The 22523-nt window shown below is 40.7% G+C and overlaps 1 protein-coding gene across 1 annotated transcript in view; it reads left to right on the plus strand.

Annotated features, from left to right (window-relative positions):
- The window catches only part of LOC109312778 (protein HIRA), a 57131-nt gene that overhangs the window by 18808 nt on the left and 15800 nt on the right, over nt 1–22523 (plus strand). The window contains exons 7-14 of the mRNA XM_019539055.1: nt 1863–2023; nt 3520–3687; nt 10408–10521; nt 11442–11512; nt 18169–18274; nt 18871–19098; nt 19917–20002; nt 21191–21385. Of these exons, the coding sequence (XP_019394600.1) occupies nt 1863–2023; nt 3520–3687; nt 10408–10521; nt 11442–11512; nt 18169–18274; nt 18871–19098; nt 19917–20002; nt 21191–21385 (1129 nt within the window). The remainder of the gene's footprint in view (nt 1–1862; nt 2024–3519; nt 3688–10407; nt 10522–11441; nt 11513–18168; nt 18275–18870; nt 19099–19916; nt 20003–21190; nt 21386–22523) is intronic.

Here is a 22523-nt window from a genome sequence, read left to right on the forward strand (position 1 = left end):
GGTCTGGCAGGGGTCCCCCAACGGTCACCTCCCCCAGCCCCCCCTTCCCTGCCCCTAGTACTTACCAGTTTGGAGTCAGCTGCAGCTCCCTGATGCAGCCACTGGGGACTGCCCAAATCATCAAAGCTCTCTGAATCTTTTTCAAAGATTCAGAGAGCTTTGAATCAATTCGGACCTTTAAATTGGTCCCATGATGTGATTTGGATTTGGAGATTCGGCCACCAAATTGGCCCCAATCTCCTCCGAATCGAATCACCACCTGAAGCTTCGCACAACCCTACTGTAAGCAGCTATTAGGTTCATACTGGGCTGCTGGTTTTGCATAAAATTATAATTACTTGTGTTTTTTCTTTCAGCTTTACAAAATCTGAAATAAAAAGCCACTGTTTAAAACTTTATAAGTTACTAATTGAGATGTTTTTTGTTACAGAAATCTTGTTCTTTTCTTGTCTCCTGCTTGTAAAGCAGCATCGCATAGCAACTACCATCCTTCTCTCTTTGGTGGCTTATTAAAGCATCATTCTTCAATAACTACAATTGTTGCTGATGAATTACATTAGATCAGGGTGGGCAAAGACCAGCCTGTGGGCCAGAGAGCCTGTGGCGGACTCCATTTCCCAGCAGCCCCTGCCCATGTTGCTGTGGCCAGTTTTCATGGAGGCCCCAGGAGTGGCAGTGCCATGACAGTACAAAGCCATGGTTACTGTCCCCAGTAGCGCTGGAACCTGGGCAGAGCTGTGATTTGCTACCTGTATGCCCTGGTAGGGACATGCAGGCAGCGGACTGTGGCTCTACCCCGGCTCCAGACCACACTATCACACTGCGAGATCCCAGCCCCAGCCCCGGAGCAGCTCCCCGCCCAGCTGTGTGCCTTGCCAGCACAGCTGGGGCTGGTTTCTATGTAAAACCTGGCCCCATGCTATCACAGTGCCACTGCTACTGGGGTCTGCATGGAAACCAGCAGCAGCGACATGGGCAGGGCTGCTGGGAAATGGAGTTCAGCCACTGGCCAGATCCACCATTTTGCCCACCCCTGCATTAGATGATAGTTTTCCCAGTTAAATATGTGGTTTGTTCAGCATTTCTCCTTAAATGGTGGTCGGTGACTTTTTTAAGCTGTGGGCTTGTGTGACCCAGTTTGGGTTAAAGGTGGGTGATTGGGCTCTAGGACCCAGCCGCTGTTGCTGCTTCTTCCTGTGGCTGAATGTCTTCAAAGCGCTATGTCTGCAGGCTGGATCAAACAGCTCCATAAGCTGGATTTGGACCACTGGTAGAGGTTGCTGGCCCCTTCTCTTAAGCAGTCTGTGATTAGAAGAGACAATTGAAAACAAATTATAGGGCTTCCAAGACTTGCATATGCTTTAGAATGTCACCTTGGCATAGGTCACACATTCAAATACTCAAAGCTGAATTTGTTCTGGTGGTCACTGGGGCCAGAGGGAGGAATAAGCATATATTTTAATTAAAGTTTGTTTAAAACTGCTGCTTTCCAGAGCTTCACAGCTTGATGAAAGTTCTGCAATAGATTTTCCCATCTGTGTTTTCTCCTCTGGACCAGTTTCTTCTTTTGCCAGTGTTCTGCATTCATTATGCTGGCAGAGTACTCTTCTTGTTCTTTACCGCATTTATGTGAAACTCACTTTAAGCAGAGGTTCCAACTTAGTTTGTGAATTTGTGTTTGAATTGTTCAAAAAGAAAAAGCAAACATCCAATGCAGGCTGTGGTTTCATATTTTACAACAACCTTTTACTTTATCACTCTCTATCCTCTATCAGTCTCTACTAGACTCTCTCCCTACAGGTAAATATCCCCCTAAAGTTAACGACAGCATAGAATTGTTTTCTCAATTTTCTTCCCCACAGAAATTCTAGCCACTCTGAAGGGACACTCTGGCTTGGTGAAAGGGCTTACCTGGGATCCCGTTGGGAAATACATTGCCTCGCAGGCTGATGACCGAAGCTTGAAAGTATGGCGGACCATGGATTGGCAGTTAGAAACCAGCATCACAAAGCCATTTGATGAGGTATTCATCTTGCACTGAAAAGTTCAAAGTGTTTTTTTGGGGGGAAAGAATAAAAACAGTAACACTGCATCTCATCTTCAGAGCACTGCACGAATGAGCTGGTGTTGAAATGCTGACAGCATAGTGTTATGTCTTTTCCCACTGGTACAGGTGGAAATTCCTCAAGGCAGCTCTTTTCTTCTATAACTCACTGTCCAGGAAGAACACATCAACTGCTCAAGGACATAAAACATCCAGGTTCAAACCATATGAATATGTCTTTACCTAAGTAATCAGTTTGATCCTTCTTGAGCCCTAGAAACTGACCTCATTTTTCTACCACTTCCTTCAGTGTGAGGCCTGGATAATAGTCCCTTACAAAATACATCAATCCTACTCCTCTGTTTGCTATCAGATGCTGTTATTAGACATCTGCAAGACTGCTCTTCCCACTGGAGACTGGGAATGCTGCCAATATAACGATGGCTCAAACTTTATTTTTCCACCCCTCCCCTTACACACACTTTTAAAAAATACCCTTTGAAGCTTTGAAACAGGTTTATACCGTAGCAGAGGTACTTTTAAAAATATAAATAGTATGGAGGGCATTGTAATGAGACTTGGCTTCTTTTCTAGGGGTTCTTACTTTTGTGCTTACTTCTGACTGACTTTCTTACTTTTTGTGGGAGATGCAAATGTGCAGAGTAGAGGTATCAAAGATAGCTTTTGGCTGCAGAGACCTATCATTTGGCCCATGGTCTCAGCCTGCCTGTGGGTTTCTGACTGAACTTGCATGCCACATTCAGCCTGTGTCTCAGACTAGCCCACATGCTGCATGTGGCATGTAGTGCATGGGGAGAGTCTGTGGGCCTAATTTGGCCCACAGACCAGTCCTATACCATTCATTGAGCCCACTGGGCCTGAGAGTTTGATACACTTGGTGTAGGGTGTATTTCCATAAGTTCATAGTGATACAATAAGCTTTGTCCTTCATGATAATTAGTATCTGTTCAGCCATTTAAAGTCTCTGAGGGTAGTGCCTTGGCAAAATTGGATTTCATTGTTTACAACTGATGTGTTTACAGCCCAATCCTGAACAGGATCACAAAGAACATGTGGAGCATGGTATTCTATAGGGTTCTGTGTTGCAGTTAAGAATGACATTTTCAATTGTTCTTTCCATTTGAAAAATACCCAGAGAGTAATAATGCCAGTCACACTCCAGTTTGCATCTGTTTTGACCATAACCAGATATTCCTGTTAACACATTTAGCAACTTTGTTACAGCTTCCTGACTTGGAATGGCCTAACCATATAAATGCAATAAAGCTCTGAGAAATTAGTGCACTGAAATGGTAGTTACTGACCTTGTTTCATATTCACTGAAACCACAAAATGACTTATTTTCCTCTCTCTGAAATTCAAATGGGAGTCATAAACACCCTCTGTCTTTTTTCACCCCCTCTCCCTCCTGCTGACCCTATGTTAAGGTGTAACGTGTTGGTTTTTTTTCTTAGTGCGGAGGGACAACACATGTATTACGTCTTAGCTGGTCACCTGATGGTCACTATCTGGTTTCTGCTCATGCCATGAATAATTCTGGACCTACTGCACAGATCATTGAGAGAGATGGATGGAAAACTAACATGGATTTTGTAGGGCACAGGAAAGCAGTGACAGTGGTGGTAAGTTAATTTAAGTGTCACATCTCCCTTAAATCATAGGTTTTGGAAAATTGTTTTCTCCATATTTTATTTGCAGCACAGGGAAAAAATTAGAGGTACAAGTCTGATAAAAGTGAATGTGTACACAGTTGTGCAACAGTCTGCCTATTTTAAGATAAATGTATATTTTTACATAGGAAAAAATACTTAAACTTCTTTCAGTGAGAAAAGGATCTTAGATGTGGAAGGAATGGAGCATGGATTCTACACCTCTATACCAAGAGATGTCCTGAGTTCATCTGAAGGTTGTTCAGTGGCTTGTGTGAAATAACTTCCCTTATTCCAGTTTAAAATGAAAATTAATTGTTCACTTCACAAAGGCCATCAGTACTAGCTATACCTTTTGGCGTTCCTGGTGGTGCAATCATAAAGTGTAAAGGATTGAATTGGTTATGGGGCTAGAAATACTTTTATCCCACGAAGGAGGCTCTTTCAGTTTGTTGAAGGCACATTGACTTGGCAGTATAAGGAAACATACATTGCTTTTGTCAATGGTGTACCTCTTTATGGGCACAGTAGGGAACTTTGTTGTTCAGGGATGCCAGTCTGATGTATTACCTGAGTGTTCAGTTCACTTGCAAATTCCTCCTAAAATAGTAGCAGGCAACCATTGATCCTCTGGATCACGGTGTACACTTAAGAGGTCTAGTGAGGTGCCTGGTGAATCTGTTTGTGACCTGATGAGCCCAATTCAAGAGCGACACAGTTTGTTACAAATTTCATATATCCAGATGTTGTCTAAGTTGGAATCCAAGGTTACAACATACTGCTTTCTTCTTTCTTGCTTTGCTTCCATCCTTGAGATCAAAGCCACTTCTTATTGAGCTGCACCCAGTGACAGATGTTCCCTCCAGATCAGATAGGATTCTGCACACTCCTCCCAGCTTCCTATGTTGATGTTGAACAACTTCATATCATTTTTGCATGCATGTGTGGTACCGCCAAAGTGGGCGACCCAACTTTCTAGAGCCATCTTGAATCTTCCTATACAAAATATTCTTGGGGGTGTGGTCTTTTCTCTTTCTCCTGATATGGCCAATCCATCACAACCTCCTCTTCTTGATAGTGATTTCTAAGCATGTCAGTCCTGTGTGTTCCAGTACCTTTGTGTTAGGTATTCTGTCTTCCCGCTTTATTTTCAGGACCTTACACAGGCTGATCATATGGAAGATGTTCCGCCTCATGATATGTCTAGTACATGTATTTCCATGTTTCTGAACCATGAAGCAGGGATGACAGCACACAAATCTCTTATTTGTATCTTCACCTTCGGTGATAGTTTGCTGTTATTCCACGCATGTTTATGTAATACAGTAAAATCTCTGTTACCCAGTACTTCACCAACCAGATGGAGTACCTCATTAACTGGAAAGAAGCAGTGTTGCACACAGTGCCACACCGCCTTGCCTCCTGCTGCCCTGCTGAAAGCAGCAAGACACGCGCAGTGCTGTGCCACTTTGCTGCCTGCTGCACTGCTGAAAGTGGTGGGATGCACACGGTGCCATGCTGCACTGACGTGGTCTGCTGTGCTGCTCTGAGGGTACTTGCGCAGGGTATCTGAGTGTGCACGCCCCTCCCCCCTGCTGCAGCAGCCTGCGACCGGCTACCCTGGCCTTTTCGGTGGCTGACTACTATGGCATCCAGTATGCTTTTTATTGCATCAAAAAGCAAAGATGAAAAGCAGAAAACAGTTGTGTTGACATTAACGCAGAAAATAGACATTTGTAGAAGTCTAGAGGGTGAGAACCATAATGTTCTGATGAAAGAGTTCAGTGTTGGATTGTCAATGATATATGATATCAAAGCTCAAAAGGAATAATTACTCAAATTTATCTCTAGTTCTGAGACAAGTAAAGCTGTTGAAAAATGGTGTACAATAAGCCTAAATTAGAGCAGCTTGATAGTGTTTGATATGAATGGTTTTCATTAAAATGATCAGGGTGTGCCCCCATCTCTGGCCCAATGTTCATTGAAAAGGAGAAAGATTTCTACAAGCAAATGGATTTGACTGAACCCTGCACATTTTTGGCTGGATGGCTTATGCATTTTAAACTTTATCATGGCATTAGAAGGCTAGATGTATCTGGTAAAATAAAATTGGCTGACCATGAAGCTGCTGAAAAATATTGTGGATTTTTTAAAGAAATTAGTTGCCAAGCATGGTCTATCCCCTGACCAAATCTACAATGCAGATGAAACTGGCCTATTTTGGTGATGTTTGCAGAATTCTATCCTTGCTGATGCAGATGAATCGAGTGCTGCTGGTTTCAAGCAGAATGAAGACTGAATAACTGTGCTTACATGTGCTAATGCAGGAGGCACACAAAGTGAAGCTCTTAGTGGTTGGAAAATGTAATCGTCCTAGAGCTTTTAAGGGTATTAGACATTTACCTGTTGTTTGCAAAGCCCAAAGTAATGCATGGATGGACAAAGAAAAAATTTATGACTGGTTTCATCATGTTTTTGTACCCTCAGTGAAAGAACATTTTAGAAAAAATGGAAAACCTGAAGATAGTAAAAGTATTCTGTTGTTAGACAGTTGTCAAGCTCACCCTCCTGAATGTGAGTTAGTGTCAGGTAATAGTTTTACCATCTTCCTGCCTCCTGATGTGACCTCACTAATTCAACCAATGGACCAGGTCATTATCCAGAATATGAAGTGTTATTACAGAAGAGATTTTCTGAGGCAGTTAATGAATCAGGAAGGCACTATCCAGAACTTTCAATGTCTTTATAACATAAAAGATACGATTTTTAATGTGCCTTGTGCCTGGAATTCTGTAAAAAGTAAAACATTAAGGAGGGCTTGGAGAAAGTTGTGGCCACGTGTTATGTTTGCAGAAGGGTCTTCTGATGAAGAAGACTTTGAAGGTCTTAATGTGAGACATAAAAAAAATACAATAGCTCAAATTCTTGAAGTGGTGAAGGATGCTCCTTCTACAAACCCAGTCAACAAACTCAAAGAAAGTGAGATAGAAGAGTGGGTTGAAGCTGACAAAGAAGTTGAACATGTTTTTAGTGATGCAGAAATAATAGAGTGTTGTGAATCCTGAAAAGTGTAAGGCCACTGAAAAAGATTCTGAAGAAGAAGATTGTGGTGGAGAGGAAAAATGTCCTGGGCTAGTACTGCTTCATCTATTGACAACTTCATTAAATTTGCTGAAAGGTGGAGTTATTTTGCACGGGAGGTTATGCAGTTGCACATTATTCACAAAAAAGGCAGGCAGCAAGTAGGCAAGCTGATATCAGCGATTTCTTAAAAAAAAGCTTCCAGGGCTTGTCATAAAGCCAGTACAGAATCATCCCCATCACCATCACCTACATCTACAATTGATGGTGATGTCTTTGAGGCACTGCAGGATCCCCAAGTGCCTCTTGAATCTCTAAAGAGGCAATAAATTATGTACAGTACAGTAGTGTAAATAGTTTTAGTTATAAGTTACATCGCTGTCTCAGGATTATTCTTCACTCCAGTGCTGCTTTACTACTACTTGATTGGTGAGTACCTGTGCACTATTTTATTCTTTATACAGTATGTTATACTGTAATGTATTGTACACTAGTTCTTTGAAAATCTGTACTACAAGTATGGCACTATATAACGCTCAAGTAACCGGAATTTTTAGATAACTGGCACCCCCCATTCCCCATTCATACTGGGTAACAGAGATTTTACTGTAGCCTGAAATTCTTAGCTGCTTTTCCAATTCTGCTAGTCAATCCAGCCTGAAGGTCCAGATTCCTGCTGATTGTAGAACCCAAGTAGCAAAAACTGTCAACGATGCCAAGAGATTTTTGAGGGAAGATTCACTGTGGGCAACCAAGGTTACATCATTTGCAAACAGGAAATTTCTCAGAACCAGCTCTTTCACTTGGGTTTTTTCTCTAAACCTTGTGATGTTGAACAAGTCTTCATTTAGTCTGGTTCACAGATAAATGCCAACATTGGTGTCTTTGAGTGCACAAAGAAGCAGAAATGAAAAGTAGATGTTAAAAAGCCTAAGGGCTAAGACACATCCCTGTTTCACCCTGTTCTTGACATTGGAGGCATTTGATTCTTTGTTTTCATACACTATAGTTGCCTTTATACCTTGATTTAATGAGCACATGATGTTCAAGAGTTTGGGGAACAACCCAGTTTCCTCAGAACAGTAAAAATGCCCTGTTGACTGTATCAAAGGCCTTCATCAGACCAATCAAGGCTATATGTACAGTAGTATTTATTTTTCTCTACACTTCTTTTGCAGTTGCTTGACCAAAAATATCATATCAATGATAGTGTCCTGTGCAAAAACTGCATTGACTTTCAGAACAGATTCTTTCACCTAGGGGTTGCAGCCTAGGAGGCATGATGCAAGTGACAATTTTTTCAACAGTGTTCAACAGGGAGATACCTCTTTAGTTGTCACAGTTGCTTCTATCCCCTTTGTTTTTATATAATAGTAGAAAGTGAGCATTTTTAAAACTTGCTGTAGTACTTTCTCTTTCCAACAGAGCAGTATAACTTCATGAAGCTTTGGAAGTAATTCATTGTTGGCACATCTGTAGATTTCAGCAGGCAAGCAGTCATTGCTGAATACCTTGTTCCCAGGAATCGATTAATGGCTTTCTCCAAATCTTTTAATATAAGCCTATTGTCCAAATCCATCTTAACTTCAAACTGGTAATCCTCTGAGCTCCTCATGTTTGATTTTAGTTTCACTAGAGTATATCATTCCATGGTGTTCAATCCAATGCTCAGGTTGTTTTTGTTCATCAGTAATGACATTTCCATTTAAGTCTTTAAGCAGAGCTGTTTTCTTCATGACTGGACCAATTACTCATTTGATGCTTTCGTACATCCCATGGCTATCAGCTGCTTTCTGAATATCATCACAGTTTCAGCCAAAAATCTTGGGCATACCTCTTGGACTCCTTTTGCATTTTTCTTCATGCCTTTCCCAGATTTTTCTAGGGTTATGGTGTTGGTAGATCAGCTAGTGCTGTCCTTTTCTTCTCAACCAGTAGTGGAAGGGTTTCAGAGCACTCTTCAAACCAGTCTGCATTTTTCTTGCATTTTTTTGCCAAATGCTGTTATAGTAGCATTGTATATGTTAGTTTTTAGCTTTCCCAAGCCTCACTGGCTGAGCTGTTAGGTAAACTTGCTTTCACAACTTCTTCATTGACTAGCCTGCATTTTTCTGTCTTTAGTTTGGCTGATATCTATAGACACATCTACACATGCACTTTAATATGCGTTAGCCTATTTTAATGCACAGTAAAGCCTCACAAAAAACCCTGGGGCATTTGCACATGTTTGTGATGCTGCACTGGGTGCTTTTAAAAGAGCCCGGCGCAGCGGGACATGCATTTGTATAAATGGCAAAATACCTATCAGTGCTGAAAAAATGGCAGCAGCACATTTTGAACTAAAATGCATCAAAGGTGTTTTAGTTCAAAAGTGCACCACCGCCATTTTCTCAGCGTTGATGTGCTTTTTGCCATTTATAGAAATGCATGCGACTCACCACTGGGCGTGTCAGCTCACATGTGGAGCAGACTTGATTAATTGAGTCTGCTCTGACACGACAGATCTCTGGTGCATCAGAGCAGACAAATGTATGTGTATAAATGCCCATGTTCATTAAAATAGGCTAATGCACATTGAAGCATCACTAAAAACCATGCTGTTTAGTTAATGTGCATTAAGATAAGCTAATGCACATTTTCCTAGTACTTCACAATGGAGGTACTAAATTTAATGCACACTAACTAAAGTGTGTTAATGCACATGTAGACACGCCCATTATCTGAGGGCGACTGGTAGTTTTGCTGTGATGGATCTTTTTGACAGTGATTCTGACTTTGACCATGCCTTAGTCAGCGTCACAGTCAACACTGTGATAAGATCTTGTATGCAGGATTTCTTTCAGGTGGTTATGCCTTGTCAGTACTACACGTAATTGGTGCCAGTGCCCTGATCTTGGATGTTTCCATGACGTCTGTCTTGTGATTTTTTCCCAGCGAAGTAGGTGTTGGTAATGCATAGCTTTTGGCTTGCACAAAACAATGACATTTGCTGGCTGTTTTCTTTCATATTACCAATTCTGTGTTTGTCCAGAATACCAGACTAATTCTTCTCTTGTATTGAAGTCACCAAGTATTATAATGGTGGTCTCATTTCTGTGAGTCTTCTCCATTTCTTCAAGTTGTTGATAGAAAACATTCTTGTTTTCGTTGCTAGCTTGACACTAAACGATGTGATAAAGCTGTTCTGTGTATGCACTGTGAACATCATGAGTCAAATAGATACAGTAGTGAGGCTTTCACAGAAAGATAGTAAGCTGTTTCTAGTAGCAAAGCCTACTGCCTTCTCTCTCCTTTCTCTTGCTGGTTTCCCATGCCAGAATATGGTGGAATTATTCTCTTGGACAGAACCTGTATCTGAGAGCTGAGTTCCTGATAATGCAACAGTGTCATTTCTGAGTTTAAGCAATCCATAGTTTAGAAGTGTTGTTCTCCGTAAGTCTGAGTCCAAATTAAAACCAGGGATCAGAGTCCGAACACGCCAGCATATGAGCCGCTTTATCATTTTGGCTAGTAAAGATCACACCAAGATCTTCAGTGCATATGCCTAGGCAAGAGTTAAATAAATCACTACTTATGATGCATTTTGTTTTGGTTTTTTTTCTTCTTATTCAGAAATTCAATCCAAAAATCTTCAAAAAGAAACAAAAGAATGGGAGCTCCACCAAGTCAAGCTGTCCCTACTGCTGCTGTGCTGTTGGCAGCAAGGATCGGTCTCTCTCTGTCTGGGTATGTTTCTTTGTTGCTTTCTGTGACTAATGCAATCAGTTAAACAGCTCAGGGACTAAATGCAAAGATCAGGTTTGCAGAATTAGGGTCTTTTATTTAGATATACATTTTGGTTGTTCATTTTGCCTGGTAGCAGAGGATTATAGGGAGAAGCTGGACTGCTAAAAGCTGCATTCACCGCTAAGCCAAATAGAAAATGAGGGATTAGGAGAATTTGCAAATTGTACTGTTAGACGAGGTCTGCAAGGGGAGAAGTATCTCATGGCCCAGACCATGCTCATACTCATTCTAGCAAACATAGTCCAGAGCTGAACACTGAATTGGCTTTCTGGCTTTCCACTTCACATGAACTTCTAAAGAGAAATAGTCCCTACCTTTAATTCCATTTTCAACCCAGCCATCCTCTTCACCATAGGAACCTTTATTTATGTTGATCAACTTGACATTAAAATGCAAGATTGGCTGTTTTCTTTTTGGGAATAATTACAAAGTTAGTTCCCATTTGCTTGTTGATCAGCTTTCTATACTTATTATATCCATAGTTGGAATTGAGGGCACATTATGCTGAACCATGTTCTTTCTGCTATGTTGCTAACTTGCAACATCCTTATCTCAGTGGAATTTCTTTTAATGTGGTGGGCAGTGTGTGCATAAATGTAATAATATAGATGGATAGCTTGTTCCAAAGATTCAATCTCTGTTTCAAAAAGCAGGTTTTGAGTGTCATGAAAGCTTTTGGAGGTAATTGTTTTGCTTATAGAGAAATGACTGATTTTTTGATGCAGTCATATATCATCAAACAAACAGCATTCCTGGCCAGAGGATATGGTGGTAAATACTGTTAGATCTTGGAAGAGGATAGACTTATGTAGCTTGTGCACAGCACTTCTAAATTTCTGTGTTTTAATTTTTTTTTTAAGCTTACATGTCTGAAACGGCCCTTAGTTGTCATACATGAACTGTTTGACAAGTCGATCATGGACATCTCATGGTAAGATGTTTTTTATTATTGCACAAAATCTAAAATGTTATTGTATATTTCTGTGCAGTTGTTCACTAGAAGGTCTTTATTTTAAAATGATACAGTGCCATATGCTTTGAGCATTATTTAAGTACTGTATCAATAACTGAGGCTTTTAATTATGCTATAATAGCTCTGATAACGCCGTTAGTTTTGCCTCAGCTCTAACATTACGTTTTCTCAATAGGCCTTTATTATCTCTGTGTAGCACATTCTCATCTCTTATGAAGATTTTAAATACCATATTTTCTCACATGTATTCCATACCTCTTGCCCCAAAACCAACCAGGGAAGATCGCGGTATGTATTATAGATCAGGAAAGGGGTTCCCCACAAATGTAGACATTTTGTGGCAGGGGGTGGGCAGGGGGGTGTCCCTGGAGCAGTGACAGCATTAATTGCTGTTGCTGTAGGAGCCATGGCACTTAACGCTGCCATCACTCTGCTCCTACATGCCAGATGAGACCGCATGATGTGCGGTCTCCAGTCCATACTCCAGGATAAAATCTCTTCCTTTTACGGGGCCTTTCAAAAATACGGTGTATTTAGTATTCATGGGTATAGTAAATGTGAAAAAATATAGTAATTTCCCTCCTATGTATTTAGGGGAGTATTTGTTTTCATCGGGGAAGGGCATAATGCATTTGTAAGTAGTTTGTAATAGTGAGAGCAGTGTTGTACTGCAGAAAGACATGTAGACTAAGCTCCTCCTTTTTCATTAATCTGTACAGAATATATAGTCTGTAATATAATGAATGTCATGTGTGTCCTGTCAGCTCATCCTCCCCCTCTTCCAAAAATTCATAGTGCTGTGTCTATAAAAGGTTCCCTTTTTCTTCAGCATAGAGTTCTTCAAGTGTTCCCACTCACTTGAGTGATCTAAGCTTCTTGGTGGTTTTTCATTCAGAAAAATGAAATAAATAATATATAACAATAATTATATTTCAATAAATATAATTCAATCAAAGGTATTTCTGTGGTCTTTAAGAAGGTAAAGTGTCCACTATGATCAACAGCAGCAGAAGACTTTTTAAAATTATGTATTAGGCCTCAAGTAAAGAATAACAATTTTGTAAAGTAATAAAACACACTTTAACCACTCACTGCACAGAACATAGTAGCCTTCTGAGGACTTGTTTTCTCTCAGAAGGTATGGAGTCTAGGACAGGCTTCTCTGATGTCCTGTATTGTATGGGACAATATGATTTTTTTAGTTATCTTCAGAGTAGGTCTCATTCTTGCTATGCTGCAAGAGAACTGCAGTGACCACTGCTTCCTTCCTTCCTTCAGTGGTGGTAATGCCACCGTTAGATAGAGCTCTCAGTAGCACATGATGCTGCATGGCATCAAAGCACTGGAGAAAGGAAAACAAGATCTTTGAGCTGCATGCATTAGCAGCTTCCATTGTGCTGCCCTGCACTATGTCATCCTGTCCATCTTGGGCTACTGTGGTGCTGCAGTTGAAGTGGGAAAGATTTTTTTTTGTCTTCTGGTCTTAGTGCTCCCCCTCTTGCACATGCATCAGAAGGAAGTGGTGGACATAAGCTGCACCATTCCTGAAGTGCAGGCAAGAAGAGGTAAAGCAGACGGGAGGTGGGAAGGGGGTTGGAGGACCAGGGCATAAGGGTGAGAGTGGCACGTGGCAGACTCTGCCTGGTGCCTTCGCTAAGGCTTCCTTTCCCTTTAACAATATCAAGTCTCAGGCATTCAATCCTCCAGTTCTTTCTCATTGTTCCAGCATCCTCCTACAGGCCTTAAACTCTTCTCCCATCCAAAAAAATTCTCCCTGTTTCTCTTTGACCCTGGTCAGCATACAGGAGCAGTTTGCTTCTAGCTGCCCCCATGCTGATCCCCTGGCACTTAGAGGAGATGGAGAAAGGGTGGGTAAATATGGCCTGTGAGCCAAATTTGGCCTGCCAGACAATTTAATCTGGCCTGTGGGTGGGTGCCCACCAATTCATTGCATTTGGCCTAGCCTGCAGTTGCCCGTGCTGCGCTCCACAGGGGTCAAGCCCCTCTGTTGCTGCTGCCGGCAGTGGGGGCTGTGCATCGTTGGGGGGTGGGCGGCTATAGGCACACCACACCATACCAGCACATACACCTACACCTCCAGACACCCCCCCACACATACCCTCCCTCACACAACTCATCCATGCCCTCCCCCTTACACATACTCCCCCACACCCACCCACCCACATTATACAAGAATAAGACTTTATTTTGAGCTGTTATGCAATCATCTCTGTATATACTACACAAAGACATATAAAGCAGGACAACAGTATTTTTTTAAATAAAATTAAAATATGTTATAGTAGATATTTGAGTTTTAGTATATGACGGGTTTTTTTTCTGGTTCCAAGATGGTAACTTCCCTCCCCAAAAAGGAGTACTTGCAGGGGTAAAGTGAGGGACATCTGATGGCAAAGGTCAGCGGTTAGGAATGAGACTTTTAGTCCCAAGGTGGTGACCAGGTGGCGGGGCACCTATCAAGGGGTAGGGCTACCCTTGTGACCCTTTACAGCTCGCCAAAACTCATTAAGTGGCCCTCCAGCGAAAATAGTTATCCACCCATGAGATAGAGGAAAGGGCCTAACTGAAAGGATGGGGAAGCAGGCAAGGAGGATCTGTGGTAACTAGCAGATATTCCCCTCTAGAACCTGGAGCTGCAGCAACCCACCTCTCAGCAGTATCTCTGAAACCCACTGGCAAACTGCGTCACCTCGCTCTAGGGCAGTGGTCTCCATCCTTTTTAAGTAGGAGATCACCTTTGGCATTTAAAAGCAACCCAAGCTTTACCATGCGCTGCTGCTACTTCCCAGCCCCCCAGCAGGTAAGTCTGTGGGGAGTGGGGGTCGCAGATCGAGGCAGAGGGAGGAAAAGTTATTTGGGGGTGCGCCTCCCCAAAAGGTAAGTCACACCCAGCCAGGGCCCCACTCAAGTTACCCCTGCTCTTGCCTCTGTGGCACTGTCCCTCACCGTGGGGGCCTCGATCTAGCCCCCGCCCCTTCCCTCCCTCGTGGACTGACTGCTGGGTTCGGGCGTGCACGTACATGTACATGTACATGGACACGTCAGCCCCTACCCCAGTCTCGGATCAACTCCAAGAGGCTCCGAGATCTACCGCAAGAGGCTCAAAGATCTACAAGCGGATCAAGATCCACTTGTTGGTGACTACTGCTTGAAGGACTGGCCCACGTACAGGATAAGAGGCTGTCTACTACCTCCTTCTCCTTTGCCTCATGTGACAGGATGATTCTATGAATCTCAAGGTTCAATCCCACCGATGACTCAGGCTTGGGGTTTTCTCAGTTTCTTTTTATTAAATCTAAAAAATTACATTAAAAAGCTTGTGCAGTGTAGAACGTCACAGTTGGGTGAATCTCACCACAGTAAGAGATGCCAGAATTGAGGCTGTCCATGAAACTTGGTTTCAGTTCTCTTGTGTTTGATGGTCTTAATTACATGATCACATGCTTTTTTTCTACAAGGCCTCTGCCTCATTTTCTGCGGAGGATCAGTGGTTTCTCATAATGGATCAGAGTTGCCTAGTGAATGAGGATGATGTCTGTAGACCCATATTTCATTTATTGCAGGAATTGAAAAGCAAGGGATTCAGAAGTAGAGGATTGTTTTAGGATTAAAACAGTGGACCCTACTGCCCAGTGGACTCTATGCTGGCTGAGTTACTTGCACACATTTCACAGATGGCTACTGTGTTCTTCACTTGCTGAGGAGCTTGGCTTGCAGAGGTTGTGAGGGTGCAAAGATGCAGTGTCTGGCAGTGGAAGATGTACTTTGAAAAGCGGGGCATGTCTATGCTGGCTGTAGACTGCTGTAGGGATTACTGCAGTGACATGTTGCACGCATGTCTGCTGCACCGCAGAATGAACGTAATGTAGCTGTCTTAGAGCTGTGCTGGGCATGTGCCAGTCAGCGTGCCCAAAATAAGGATCTTACTGGCATGTGCTCTAAGGCAGCTATGTTATACTTGTTCCAGGGTGTAGCATGTGTGGAATGGGCATGCCAAGCTTCATTGATGCAATCCTTAGCCCAGTGCTGTAATGAAGAGAAGTCATAAAGGGCTATAAAAATGCACCCAGGATTAATGGACATCCTTCGCAAAAAAAAAAAAAGAAAAAAGCAGTCTAGAAAATTTGACATATAAGGAGATGTTGGAAGATTTGAGGTTATCTGGTCTGAAAAAGAGAAGATTGAAGGGTAATTTGATAACAGTCGTCAAATGCAAAACAAGTTGTTCATAAAGATCAATTCTTCTCTCTGTCCATGGGGACAGGACAAGAAGCAAGGGTCTTAAGTTGCAACAAGGGACATCTAACTTTGAAGTTAGTAAAGACTTTCTAGCCATGAGGGTGGTTAAACACTGGATTAAATTACTAAAAAAGGTGGTGGAACTTCCTTCATTGGCAGTTAAATAGAGGTTGGACAAAACACTTGGCTGGGATGGCTTATATGGGAATGATCCTGCTATTCTTCCAGTCCTATTTTTCTGTTGTTCTAATTTTAGCCTTAAATACAGTATCGTCTACAATTTGGAAATAATATGAAGTGACATCATCACATGTGTTGTGAAGATACATTCACTACTGTTTGGGAATTACTCGGATGTTACAGCGATGGACATCATAAAATGAGGCAGAGTAGTAATTCTGCATTCTGAGTGGGATCTGAATGCTAAGCAGGCAGTCAGATCAGGGATATGTTAACTAATGACGGTAGAAAGAAATGTCATATGTGAGGGTCTCAGACAGTAAGTACCATCTACTCCATGCATGGAATGAGATGGGTCCTGTGGCAGAAAAATAGTATGAGACCATGTAATTAAAGCCTAGTATTATAATGCATACATGTGAGAAGGGGCCAAATAAAGGTTTCCCTGGCCATCTTCAATCCAACACTGCCTTGATGATGTTACATTTTTGTTACGCAATATATTTTATAGCTTGCAGTCCTGTAGAGTTCTGGTTTCTGTATGCCTCATCTATAGATCTCACTGTCAAATTCAGTCATGTTTCCTGTAGTATCTTGCACCAAAGGTCTTCAAAACATTTTACATGCTATTAATGACTGAAGGCCAATATGAGCAAAGGGGTAGAATATAGAAGAGAGTGCCCTGTTGTTCTTGTTGTACTATGAAGGCTTTGTGTAGTTTCACTTCCTCTTGGTGGTTTGTTTGGATTTTTCATCTGCAAGTTGCACATTTTTTTGTGACCTAAAATCATTGGAAATAATAGGTAGCTAATATTTTTGACTGTGCACTCAAGTGTTCTCATGAGTGCTATTTGAAAAAAACACTATAAAAGATGAGTAGGTAGCTTGTTACTTTATATCCTGTTTGGAGAGTCAAATTTGCTTGGCTAAATTTTCTGTAATACAGACCATTTCCAGAAATGCTATTTCAGTTTTGTTTGAAATCTGACTGACTAGGTCCAAGGATACCTGATATTCTGTCCACTTGGCGGCTGCTTAGGTTAACCAAGTAATCCACTGTTTGGGGCAGTTCCACTGTGTAGGACACTGCAGATGCTGCAGTGAGGGTAAAGAAACCTTTCTCTTTCCCTTTCCCTTTCTCTACAACAGTATTTTGAATTGTTTGCATTTGGACAGACTTGGCTTGGGACATGTTGTCAGTGTTCTGCCTGTCATGCCTCTCATTTTGCTCATATACCGTTGTGAACTGCGAGAGGGAAAATTGCACTGAAGTACTGGGAAGGCAGGGAAAAGGCTTGCATACATACTAAGTTTTAGTTGGAAGACTATTGCCCCGTAAGGGCTGCAATGTTTTACGTTTGTATATTTTTACCAATTTCATGTTCTACAGTAACTGTTAAATCTACTAGAAAAGTTATGGTATGGAGAATTACTGTGTATCAAAGCAATCTGATCCTACCTGCAGTATATTTTAAAAAGAGAAACATGCTCATCTGGATTTCTTTTATGAGTGATGGCATTGCAGTAGAAAAGAGATGTTTGGCTATTGTTTAGCTTGCATACTACATCCTTTCCCCCTATCCTTCATTGTCTTGTTTAGTTAGATTGTAAATTCTTTGGGTGGGACTGTGTGCTACTCTGTGTTGCATAATGGAGCCTCATTTTTGGTTGGCTCCAAATCACAACTACAATATAGCATTTCTAAAACCTAAGAGTATGTTTTTCAGTTGTCTAAATGCTAAATGCTTCCCCCTGCTCAGTTAGTGGGCATATTTAGCACATGGTTTCTGATGCAAATGGACTTGTGCCCTTTCCTTGTGGTTGTGTTTTTAATATTTCACTTGAAATTTGTCTACTTTTATTCTTGGTGTTTGGTTTTCCATAGTCCTGGTTGCTGATGTGGGTGGGCACATTGTTCTAAAGCACTTGCTTGTATATCATTCTATTTTACAACAGATCCTGTGTTGTAACAGAATCCCTTGACAACTCCTTGTTTCCCACTTCTTTGCTTACTTGAATATTTGTGCTGATAAATCTTATATGAAGTTTTTGCTTGGTTTTTTTTTGTTTTGTTTTTAAACTGCAAAGCTTCTCTAGATTGTCTAAATGCAGTCCTATTAGGTTGGTAAAAAGCACTGGTTCAAAACAAGAGTCTTTACTGTATTGTTTTGCAGGACTTTAAATGGACTTGGCATCTTGGTGTGTTCTATGGATGGATCAGTGGCGTTTTTGGACTTTTCCCAGGACGAACTTGGTGATCCCCTCAGTGAGGAGGAGAAGGTACTGGGAACTCTCAGAATAAATGTGATTGTACGTTCTGTATTAAGATCATAGGCTAAAGACTACTCAGAGAACTTCACAGTGAGACTTGTTTTCATTTTAGAAAAATGTGGTCCTGTCTACTTTCCAAAGCCAGAGAGAGCTTTTACTTTAAAAAAGAAAAAAAAAGTCATCAATTTAAACCAATCTGTGGTATTAAATATCCTTTCCAGGGTAGAAACTGTTTGGAAAACATTCATCTGCTTACGTTGCATTATATTGTTGAAACTTTTATGATGGCCTGGCTTCAAAATTATTGTTTTAAAATTATTTTGGGGGCTTTGTATGCAAGTCTTTTTGTACTTGCTTTGCTATCAGCTTGTTTTTCACTTGCATTGCAGCTAGCAATTGTAGCTTTGCTTTGCATTAGATGTTATCTGGAAGCATAAACAAAATGATGGGAAATAAACTCTTTGGATGGTATGTAAATAATACTGAAAGTGCATATGGTATATTGATCCTAATAGATTTGTGTGATGCCTTTATAACACAATTGCTGATATACTGGTAACAGCTGTAATCAGGTTTTCTTATATTTGCATTTTTAACACCTACAGAGCAACATTCATCAGTCTACCTATGGTAAAAGCTTGGCGATAATGACAGAGGCTCAATTGTCCACTACCATTATTGAAAATCCAGAGATGCTGAAGTATCAGCAGAGACAGCAACAGCAGCAGATGGAGCAGAAGAACTCAGCAATAAGGGATGCCACGGGGGCTGCAACGGCAGCTCCCAAAGTAGCAAGCATGGTTAATGGGGAGAGTTTGGAAGACATTAGAAAGGTAGGCCCTCTTGGATGGTGACTTGACAGCATCATGTACAAAGCTAATACCTATCAAACAGTCTGTACAGGAGCAAACTGTGGTATCCTACTTGTGGTGAACAGCACCTTAGTCCACAAGTAGCTCATTTTAAGGTTAATGGGACCATTTGTGGTGTTCTAATGCTTTTAAACTGGAGTAAAGCTATGCAAATTTGATCTGTAAATATTCTTGTAATATATTTATGTACATTTATGTATGGGCTTCATAGTGTACAGAAAAGGAAATCAATTAAAGATACTAGTTGTAAAGCAGGGTTTTGTAGCTTGATTTTTATCATGCAGGAGATCGGATATCAAGAACAATCCCTAGATTCACTCCTGAACTTACAGGGTGACTCCTTATTATTCAGCATGCATAGGTTAGAGTATATTTCAGAGTTGGCTGTGTAATATGGAAAATGGGTCGCATGGCTGGAAAACATTTTTCTAGAAAGGTGGATACAAATTAGAACATATAGTATTTAGAATTAACTATTTGTATTTATGATGGTGCCTATGAGCACGAATCAGAAAATAGGGCTCCATTGTGCTAGGTACTGTATACATGTCTATCAGAAAAGCTATTCTTGTTCCTAAAAGCTTATAGACTGAAAACTCTGTTTATTTGTATTGACAGGAGATTGAGTAAAAGGTAATAGTTGGGAGTCTAAGTTCAGAAACATAATTAAAAAATAGTCCCTTCATAACTGAGAAACACGTTACATATGATGCATCTACTGTTGTGTCATTTGGAGGACACATTCTGATTGATATGATTATTTTTATGTTCCCCAACAGAATCTCCTAAAGAAGCAAGTGGAAACACGGACGGCAGATGGCCGGAGAAGGATCACACCTCTCTGCATAGCTCAGCTGGACACTGGGTATGCTCTGAAGCTTTTTGTTTTTATTCTCTCTCCTCTACTTCCAGCTCCAAATGAAGTCAGGTCCTTCTTAATTACTTTGTATTTTAAAATTTCTTATCTTCAGAAAATTTTAATCCGCAGGGTGTTTAACTTGCTTTGCAACTATCACTTCATCTACCACCATGCAGCCTTTTCTTGGGTGGGAAGCAGCAGCTGTTCTTTGGAGACAATACTGCACATAAATTTAAAGAAAAATAAATTAAAATTATAACACAGAATAATTTAGATGAGGAGACTGTAATAGTCTAAATCAAAATTTGGCTGATATCCAATGGTAAATAACTTTTCCATCATGGAAATCTGTATGGGATCTTGATTGACCATCAGTGCAGTTTTATGTCTCATCCAAAAAAGTTTTCCTTTCTAAAACTGTATTATCTTATTGAGTAATTTAGTTTTAGATGAGGCAGTCTGGATTCCTGTCCTCAGCATGAGCATTTTTGCTTGCATTTTTAAAGAGGGAAAGTTGCATGCAATAGATGCCAAACAACAAGCACATGTGTGAAAAATAAACATATATTTTTAAGAAGCTGCTTAGATTACTCCGTGCTGAGTCTAGAGTGCTTTCTAGAAGATACATCTGCATACAGTGTATTCATGTCAGCAACAATTTTTACTTAAATGAGGGACTTTCACTGGCAGTATTCTTATATATTTGTGACTATCTGCAATCATCCTTGTGTTATCTTAATAGTAAGATCTTGATACTCCCTTGAAGTTAGACAGTTGTATCTGAAAAGGCAGCTTATCCTGAGCTTTAAAAGATAAAGCTAATGTTCTGCTTCAAACAGCTAACTTTATATAATAGAAACACTTTAAATGTTTATTAGAGTTCACCAAAAATCGTTGAGCTTCTCCCCAACCTGTTCTTCAGGAGTTGGGTAGCAGCTGTTACCTCAAAGTAACACATCATCCTTTTATTTCATTAATTAATAAAGGCAGATAAACCAAGATACACCACATTAGCCTCAAATGTATTTAAATAAGAAAAGAAAATCAATGGAAGAAACTGAAGGTTTTAAAAAAAAAATTATGTACCCTCCCACAAAAGGAGATAAAAGTTGGCTTAAAATATTCCTTAATAAACCATGCCAATAAAAGTTAGATATTTGATTTTTATTTTTTGTTTTTAACATTTTCTTACAGGGATTTTTCTACAGCATTCTTCAATAGCATCCCAATATCTGGATCTCTGGCTGGGTCAATGATGTCTTCTCAAAGTAGCCAACAGCTTGTGTCATTCGAGTCCAATGCAGCCAACTCCCTCAATACTTCAAAGCCTTCCATAGAACCAACAGCAGCCAGTATAAAACCAACAGATGATGCAGCAAATAAAGATGGGTCAGTATACACAAGACGTCTAATTTTTTGCCTTTGTGACTTTCTACAGTTTTTGTTCTTCATAATGATGAACAAATCTGCAGCCCAGGCCTGAAAATGAACTTCTCAAGCACAGCCCATTATTTCTATTCTCGTTCACTGCTCTAAGAATCCATGCTTAAATTTCTGAGTGCAATTAGTAATAATGAAACTGTCCAAAACTGCAGTTTTGGGGCTGCATAAATGGAAATACTGTGTGCAGGAAATGGAACTAAGTGGTACTAATTAGTGCAGGTTAGACCTCAGCTGGTGTAATGTGCATTTTTGGGCTCTGCATTTTAAAAAGATATAGAAAAATGAGGGGCAGAAGGATCCCATGGGGTGAGGGTGTGGGGAGATGGACTAGTAGGTAAATATTTACTTAAAACACTGCTGTGAGGTATGGACACATGGAGCCAATTCAAGATGCATGAACAGTCTTAATTCTAGTGTTCTAACTTGAATACCGTATTTGGCTTTGAAACCTTAGTAATGTTCTTTTAACATTGGCTTTTTTGTATGTAAATTCATAAAAAAGCAAATTGAAAACTAAGTTCTGTCATACTGACAGTCATGTGTATTCCCATAAACAAGATCAGCAGGGTTGAGCCTTTAGATTAACCATGCTTCAGCTAATGCAATAAATGACAGCAGGGTATTTATTTACTGATAGTAAAATGATGGGGCAACTAGAAATCTTGGGGTTTTCTTCTGCACTGCAGGGGAAGAGGCTGCTCTGATGTTCACTTTTTTGCCCATTCCCTCCCTCCTGTTCCTTTCATTTTCCCTACCCCCGTCTGTCTATCCTGATCAGCACATCAAATTTTTCCTTCCAGACCTGCTTGCCTTATTGAGGCAGACCTATTTTCCTCATCTAGGCTTGCTGTCCAAGTTCTGGTCATTCCTTCCCTTTCAGTTGCTCATTTGATTTCCTTCTTCCCCAGTCTTCTGGTCTTAATCTGCTTCTTAGGAATCTTTTGAGGCTAGCCAAGGTTTAGAACATACTGACAAGAGAAAGGATAAGTTGTCTTATAATTTATGTATTTCCATGTGTGGTCAGTTTCATTCAACTTCTAGCTTTGGTAGGAGGTTTTGAATAAGCATTGATTGGTGATCCGGA

Source organism: Crocodylus porosus, unplaced genomic scaffold (assembly GCF_001723895.1).
Source record: "Crocodylus porosus isolate Cpor-Errol unplaced genomic scaffold, CroPor_comp1, whole genome shotgun sequence".
NCBI classification, from domain to species: domain Eukaryota; kingdom Metazoa; phylum Chordata; order Crocodylia; family Crocodylidae; genus Crocodylus; species Crocodylus porosus.